Source organism: Coenobita brevimanus, chromosome 100 (genome assembly GCF_032717465.1).
Source record: "Coenobita brevimanus isolate Jiangsu-jjx chromosome 100, ASM3271746v2, whole genome shotgun sequence".
Lineage (NCBI taxonomy): Eukaryota > Metazoa > Arthropoda > Malacostraca > Decapoda > Coenobitidae > Coenobita > Coenobita brevimanus.
In genome coordinates this window covers 63,717,997-63,726,272 of record NC_137053.1, presented here as the reverse complement: position 1 = coordinate 63,726,272, position 8,276 = coordinate 63,717,997, and the positions used below count along the sequence as shown (strand labels likewise).

The window sequence follows — 8,276 nt, the reverse complement described above, 5'->3', positions numbered from 1 at the left end:
AAGATCATAACCTGCTTAATTTCATAGTTTTTCGTAATTTGTCCCAACCAGAAAGAAAACACCTAAAAGCCACAACACAGCTTTAAAAACAGGCCAGAGAAACCCGCAAACCTAATGTTCCTGCAACTCTTAAAACTAGCCCAATTATGCGGGAAAACTGTAACCTTGGCAACCCTAATGACTTGAGGGGCGGATTCGACGGAAGGTACTCGATTCCATTGGACCTTCTCTTGTTACTTTCTTTTCGATTCATTTACGTTATCTGATACTATTTATTGGTTCTTTATGAAAATTACATGTATTTACAATCTTCTGGGAATAAGCAGAGACATCACAGATTGAGCTCAACAAATCGTTGGCTTCTCGTAAGTGGGTCAGTACAGTTGAAGCATTGTTAGCCACATTAATCTATTGCATACAGTGTTTCTATATTTGCAGTGAAAATCACAAAGTTTTGTATGCTCCGTCTTATTTTCTGCTATCTATATGATATACTGATAACCTATAGTATAGTTCAAGGATAAGATATATAAGAGTTTGGTAGAAAAGAAGGATCTGGATTACGTTTTCTTCCAGGTTTGTTAACTTACCAAAGAAAATAGCTTCATTTGGAGTGACAAAGCAAAATAAGAAATAAAGCAACGAATGCAAGAGCAACAACGGCATCCATTAATAGACAGCATTCACAGAGTGCATACCTCCGCCAACGCCAATACAACACAACTCGGCTTACCACCAAAATTTAATCAACTCTTCCTTGGCCCATGACCCACATATCCACAATATTTCATTAAAATCCGTTAAAAACTCTTCGAGATATCTTGTGGACAAACAGAAAAGTCATAATCCGGGACCCGAAATCAGACCACCAAAATTTAAGCAACTCTTCCTTGGCCCATGACCCACATGTCTACAAAATTTCGTGAACATCCTCCGATAACTTTTTGAAATATCTTGTGAACAAACAGACAAACGGCAGTGAATACATGACCTCCTCCATCTTTATGGTTGGGGGAGGTAACAGAACTTATCTTCCTGCAAACGCCAGACGCTTTCGGTCAGCTGAGAGTGAGTTATAGGAGCCCAGGAACGTTTAATATTTTCCCCAGTAAGTCGCCCGTGGACGGAATAATTCTATATCCGTACTATAACTTGGCCTAAAACTGCAGCTTCTCCATCTTGAACACTGAGTTGCAAGAAGAGAAAAAACACCAGAATATGATGCTAGTCACGAAAAAGTGCTGTGGAAAGGATGTTGGGCAGTAGCATTGTGTTTCTCTGCCACTAAGCTGCGAAAGGACGAAAATCTGCGCCAAGTTAGAGTAAAAACAGTATCGTGTGTTCCGTTCCAGGGGACTCCAGACGCTTTTATTCAGCTGAAGTGGGTCATAGGAGCATGAGTGTCAAACATGGCTGACGGGGACATCCGCCATCCCTTCCCACATCTCATGTCCCTAATTTTTTGCAATGTCAGCTCTGGGGCTTCTGTGACTCTTAGCTGAATAAAATCGTCTGGCATCAACTGGAGTAGTATGCATGAGTTTCCTGACCTATATCAGTCCATTTTCAGTGTGTTACAGGAATGGACGTTCTCCATCGACAAAGGAGTGATGGCCAAACTCAACATTTTTCCCATGCTGGAGAAGCACGAATATGAAGTGGATGACTAGGGAGACTAAGTAATTTCAAGATGAAGTGTTTAACTACTTGTGCTTGTTTTAGAGTCTGTAGCCTATTATTTATCTACCTACCTACCTATCTATCGATAGTCAGACGCCTTAACCTGTATTATAATTGGTAGAATCAACTGGCTACGATCACATGCAAGAATATTATGAAGGTACAGCTGGCCACACATGAACCTGTAGTGTCTGGGTAAAGTGGAGGTCTTGCTACAATCTCCTACGTTCACGCAGCACAGTTACAACTCACATTCGCCACCATCGTTCAGTCATGTCAGCGCCACCAACAAACATGTCAAGGTTGTCAAGTGTCCCAAATGCTAAACTTCTGCATATTAAATTAAATAAAACGTCCATTTCGATTTAGATTATTTTCTTTCGTACGTTTTAAAAGGAAAAATAAGTGAGTATACATATACATCATACACATTTCTTTATTATACATATTCATACATATTACTTTCTCTTATACTATATACACGACTCTCACACCTGTCTCAATGTATATGTGATCCTGAGAGACATAGTACAACGCCTTCCATTTTTGTAAACCATTTTTTGAGTGAAGGTAATGATGTGTGTGAGGCCAATGGTGTATGTATTGGTATGTGTTCGTGTATATATCTGCGGTAGTGTGTGTGTGTGTGTGTGTGTGTGTGTGTGTGTGTGTGTGAGAGAGAGAGAGAGAGAGAGAGGTGTACCAATGTAATTCTGTGTAACTCCACTCCACTTCCTCTCGAGATATTTTCAGCTATCATAGTTAGTTTCTCTCTCTCTCTCTCTCTCTCTCTCTCTCTCTCTCTCTCTCTCTCTCTCTCTCTCTCTCTCACACACACACACACACACACACACACACGAATCAATCACCCTAAAACGGACGGTGTATAAAGCCGTACTTAATCAGGAGGCTCCGTAACACCATTTCCTTGGCGATTCATTCTTGCCGTTTAAAATTCCCTTGCAGATTATTTATATGTCTTTAATATCAATACAAATTACATCATGAGCATACAGGAGGATAATGAAGCGTAATGTGCAGAAAAAATCGCTATAGAGCAGGTGTTACGGGTCTCTAGTTAGGAGAGTACGGCACAAAATGTCTAGTTAAATTCAGTCGGGCAAATATTTCTTCTTCGGTGTTTTTTGTGGGCAGGATAGAGAGAGAGAGAGAGAGAGAGAGAGAGAGAGAGAGAGAGAGAGAGAGAGAGAGAGAGAGAGAGAGAGATTCATAAAAATTAGTCCTTAAGAGATATCCTAATGTCTTTATCGGGAACACTATTTTTGCAAAGTTAATAATAATAATAATAATAATAATAATAATAATAATAAAGAGGTTTGAGCATATGGAGAAGATGAGAATGAGAGACTGACTAGGAGAGGGTATATGAAGTGGAGGGGGAGATCTAGGATGAGCTAGAGAGCGGGGCCGAGGATGAGGTGGAGGAATGGGGTGGAAGAAGATGAGATTTTTTTTTTTTTATGCAAGAAAGAAGGAACCAAAGGTCAGGATGCTGGGTAAATGACTCTGGAGACTGCTTAACACCTCCTCATTAGCGATTTATTTATTACATTACCCCTCAGTAACCTCTTGTAGCCTACACTGTAACTGATGCAAAAGGATATAACGAATGGATATATGTACGAGAGAATATTACGGTGAAATATAAAAATAAATTGCTAAGCAGAAGGTGTTACTCCTGAGCCGGTCCAGATTTTTTCCTCTAGTGGTCACCCCTCACACGAAGGAGCGTCAGGTAATACTAATTACATGTGTAGTAGACAATAATCTTGTGAAACCCGACCGTGTATGCCTTTCTCCTTTTCTTCTTCGCCCTCGACCTCGTTCTCGTTCTTCCTCTCCTCCTCCTTCTTCTTTGTTGTTTTGGTCATACTTGCACGGGTAGCTCAGCCACATCCACCCCTTCCACCGAGTAGTTCGTAATGGCGCCTTCAGGAATCAGCGGTTTCTTAGCCTCCACCTTGAGTTTATGGCGGTAACTCTTGACCACCGCCCACGTGTAGAGGTTAATGATGAAGTGGGCGATGGTTAGGAGGAGGTGGGGCAGCGTGGTGAACGGCAGGGGAACCAGCAGGAAGCCTAGGATCACCAGGTTGTGGAAGCCCGTGAGCGCCACCCATCCATGCAGCAGCGTAACGGAGGCCTTGCGGGAAAAGACAGAAGCTTCAAATTCGGGCAAGATTACAGTATTACTACTACTACTACTACTACTACTACTACTACTACTACTACTACTACTACTACTACAATTGTTATTATCATTACAAGTTAACCGTGAAATTTAAGGGAAATTAGTATGTGCAAATGAGTCTCTTGAAGCGGTCCTGTTCGTCATTCACCCTCAAATGATTTTCTCAGGCAAGTTTTTCCACTAAACGCCCCATGTTACGGTCTTGGTGGTACTGCATCTATCTATGTACTTATTTACTTTCTGGATCAGTTAACCCTCATATTTAGGTTAGCTTATTATTTAGTTTTATGTATATATTTACTGCATCAGTTACCCTATTATATTTCAGATCCATCATCCTCTGATTTAGGCTATATATTACTCCGTCCAATTCCGAACTTAGTGTGAAAAGCCCCACAAGGATAAATATATAATCGTCCTGGTGAGGTAGGGAGTGAGTATGTAAACCTCCTCAACATCATCATCATCATCATCATCATCATCATCATCATCATCATCATCATCATCATCATCCAGTTCCTCATCCCTATCCCGCTTCTCCTCCTCCGCCTCATCGTCATCATCATCATTATCCACATTCTTATCCTCATCCTCATCCACCTCTTCGTCCTTATTCTCCTCATCATCATTCTCATCCTCATCCTCATCCTTTTCCTCCTCCTCTTCGTCTTCCTCCTCCTCCTGTTGACACCCCACCTTACCATCCACATTCCTCTCCTATTCATGGTTAACTGTTTACTCTTTTACTGACGACACCAACCACGAATAACATCCTGCCTCTCCTACCCCGCTGGACTGAGAATTTTTAGACCTTATGCTACGATCTATGAACAATTTTTTCTTTAATTCGAAGGGGAACGTCTTCTCGCGGTGACCCCGATGCACCCGGACGGAGGACCTACCAGGAGACATACTGTAAATGTTTCGCTATTCCCTTCCCACCCCGACCTGTCGTAAGGAGGATGGTGGTCGGCAGTTGTTGTTGTTGTTGTTGTTGTTTAGATTTACCTCCCTTAGGGAGGACCGGACCAAATAAGGGCCCGCCAAAGCAAATGTTAAAAATTAATGCAATGGTTTTATGCAATCCACTGAGTACACGTCCACGAGCCTGGTGTTGCTACTACTACTACTACTACCACTACTACTACTACTACGAATACTACTACTACTACTACTACTACTACGAACACTACTAATAATGCTTCTACTACTGCTATGAAGGAAAATGTATTAAGAAGTCCTATACGTTATCTAGACTATGATCCTAACATTTAAGTTGGTGGTTTTAAGGGCTCCTCAGAATATGTTATCGCTGAGGCACATTAAGATCCCGCACAGAATGGTGACCAGTCGTGTGTTTGAGCATCGAATTAGCCACAGGTTCAGCGATGCGCGTTTAAATCCACTAGTACTAAACAACGCTATACTAGAAAGCACTCAGAGAACACATACCTCTGCCCACGCCAATAAAATTTAGTATTTATTCCAGCTTTCAAAGCCGGATCCACCTCAAAATCTAACAGACTCTTCCTCGACCCGGCGGCCACCTAACCACCACATTTTAGTGCAATCCGATAACAACTTTCTAGGATATCTTGTTCATAGACAAACAAACACACAAGTGAACACATAACCTCCTCAAACTTCACTGGCGGAGGTAATAAGCAAGTTAGGTTCAGGCACTTAAGAATATGATATTACTAAAGACAACATCAAGTATTTCCCTCTCAAAATGGTGGTGTGTCGTGTGTTTAACCCTCGAGTTATCTTTAGGCTCGTGTCCGCCCGTGTTTACATAGACCACGCCCCTTTTATGACGGACATCCTGGGTTTACGCGCGTCCGGGTCCAAACAAAACGCTAAAAGGAGTCACCCCTGCCTTCCCCTTGCCCGCCAGCCTCCAGCGTTTGTCCAACTTGTAAACACCACCTCTCTCTCTCTCTCTCTCTCTCTCTCTCTCTCTCACACACACACTTCTTACGACTCATCTTCCTATGTGACTCAGTGTTTTTAATAAGAGAAACGTGGAACTCATTCTATTTTACTTACAGTTAACACACACACACACACACACACACACACACACACACATCCCCCAAGATTTATATTCCTGTGACTCGTCGCTTCAAAATTGCCTAAACTGTTCACCTGTTTTTCTTTTCTCTTCATGCAGTCTCGAAACGAAGAAGAGGAAGAAGAGGAGGAGGAGGAGGAGGAAGAAATGGAGAAGGAGGAAGAGGAAGACGAAGACGAAGAAGAATAAAAGATACAGAATAATCCAAGACGCTCTGTAAGGTAAAGTGAGTCGTCTTCATCTTATTCTTGCTCTTTCCTGTCAGTTTTATTCAGCTTAGGGTAGGCTGGAGAGGGTCGCCTTCATGTGGTGGTACTGATGTAACTGGTCGGCTCAACTGCTCGATTTTAAGATGTTGCACTTACGATATTGTACTTATGATATTGTACTTACAATATTGCACTTACGTTATTGTACTTACGATATTGCGCCTACTATACTGCACTTACGATATTGCTCTTACGATGTTGCACTTACGATATTGTACTTACGATACTACACTTACTTTTACTGCCCCCACGATGACACACATGGAGAGGATGGTGTAGATGCCAGAATAGCAGATAAAGATGGCCGCTACCAGGAACACTGTGGAGACGAGAATAATATCACCAGGTTAGGCATATCACCAGAAATATCACCAAAAGTATCACCAGGAATATCAACAAGTTAGGAATATCACCAGGAATATCACCAGGCCAGGAATATCACCAAGCCAGGAATATCACCAAGCCAGGAATATCACCAGGCCAGGAATATCACCAGTAATATCACCAGGCCAGGAATATCACCAAGCCAGACGGTCAGTATAAACATCCTTTCTTTTTTTTTTTTTTAATGCAAGGAAGAAGGAACCAAAGGCCAGAAACCCGCAACATTGTTCCCTCCAAGAAAAACTAAACACAAAACAACAGATCCGAATTCAAGATCCGTTCATTTCGAGATGCCTGGACACACTGCGTTTAAAACACTGGAGATCATAGGAAATACAGACGGAGGATGACAGTTCCAGAGTTGACCTGTTACATACATGAAGGGCTGGGAATAACGACTTAAAGCCATAATATAACTTTCATCTATCAGTCTATCTATTGCCAGACGTCATGATCCCATAAGGGGTGGTCGTTTGTCTTTGAGGTAGTTGTTTTACAGGGAGGGGCACTAACCCTTCGCCAACCCACTTGTCGACACGTAGGGAACGCGTTTATGTTGGTTATATGGTTACCACCCAACGTCGTCAATGGTTTCCTGGCTTACAGGAAACTTTTAGGTTTGTCACTCATTGTAAAGCCACCTGAAAAGAAAAGAAGAGTAATAAAAAAGTGACAGGAAAGATGGGAGAAATGGGAAGAGAGGAGGACAGACACAGAAAAAGTGTGATAAAGGTGAAGGAAGAAACTACACTCACCAAACTCACACTTACTCACACTTCTCATTATCGTAGATCCCAAGAACTTCAATTTCTGGACCAGGTAACCAAGAACAGTTGAAGTTGATGATGTTGATGTAGCTGCTATTGACGTAGGTGCTGTTAACGGTGCTGTTGCTGCTGCTGTTCACTGTGCAATTGGATTCGGCAGTCTCTCGACTCTTCTCTGTCTCCGTTGCGATGCTCCTGTTGAAGTGAAGGAGGTTGTTGTTATTATTTCTACAACTAATATTACTGCTGCTGCTACTACTACTATTACTACTACTACTACTACTATTACTACCACTTCCACTAGCACTATTATTATTATTATTATCATTATTATTATTATTATTATTATCACGATTCAACATTAAGATTTTTACCTACTTCTTATACACATCTAAGAAACTTTGTAAATATAAACCATACCTGACTCTTCGCTGACTCAAGTGGTCGGTAGCTGACTGGGTGTGTGAGTCAGCGTTGGTGGTGGTAGTTGTGGTGGTACGTGTGGTTGTGGTGGTGTCAGAGGTAGATATGGTGTTGGTAATGGTGGTGGGAGTGGTAGATTTGGTGCTAATGGTGGCGGAGTAGACGGGAGTGGTGTCAGGAGTTGATAAAGTGTCAGTTTTAGAAGTATCAGTGGTGTCAATTATAGTGGTGTCAGGAGGGTATGAGGTGTCAGTTCTAGGAGTATCAGTGGTGTCAATTATAGTGGTGTCAGTGGGGTATAAGTTGTCAGTTTTAGGAGTATCAGTGGTGTCAATTACAGTGGTGTCAGGGGAGTAGTAGGTGTCAAATATGGCCAGGGTGGTGTCATCTAGTGTGAGGTTGGATGATAGGGTGTCATTTGAGTCCAGTGTGTCAATTGTAGGCACGACTGGACACCTTACTATCAT

At 42.0% G+C, this 8,276-nt stretch overlaps 1 protein-coding gene across 1 annotated transcript; it reads right to left on the bottom strand.

The window, feature by feature from the left end:
• Positions 1-2,113: 2,113 nt before the first annotated feature.
• Positions 2,114-8,276, bottom strand: LOC145414684 (uncharacterized). Its single transcript, XM_080284202.1, has 4 exons — positions 7,807-8,276; positions 7,394-7,581; positions 6,472-6,554; positions 2,114-3,844 (listed from the first exon to the last, which is right to left on the bottom strand). The coding sequence occupies exons 1-4, from the start codon at positions 8,274-8,276 to the stop codon at positions 3,569-3,571; spliced, it is 1,017 nt and encodes a 338-aa protein (XP_080140328.1). The 3' UTR covers positions 2,114-3,568.

Excerpts from the sequence above, each read along its gene's own strand:
- LOC145414684 (XM_080284202.1), bottom strand. The coding sequence starts at position 8,276 with ATGATAGTAAGGTGTCCAGTCGTGCCTACAATTGACACACTGGACTCA. Across the intron at positions 7,582-7,806 it reads TTGAGTCAGCGAAGAGTCAG|GAGCATCGCAACGGAGACAG; the intron begins GTATGGTTTATA and ends TCACTTCAACAG. Across the intron at positions 6,555-7,393 it reads GATCTACGATAATGAGAAGT|TGTTCCTGGTAGCGGCCATC; the intron begins GTGAGTAAGTGT and ends TCGTCTCCACAG.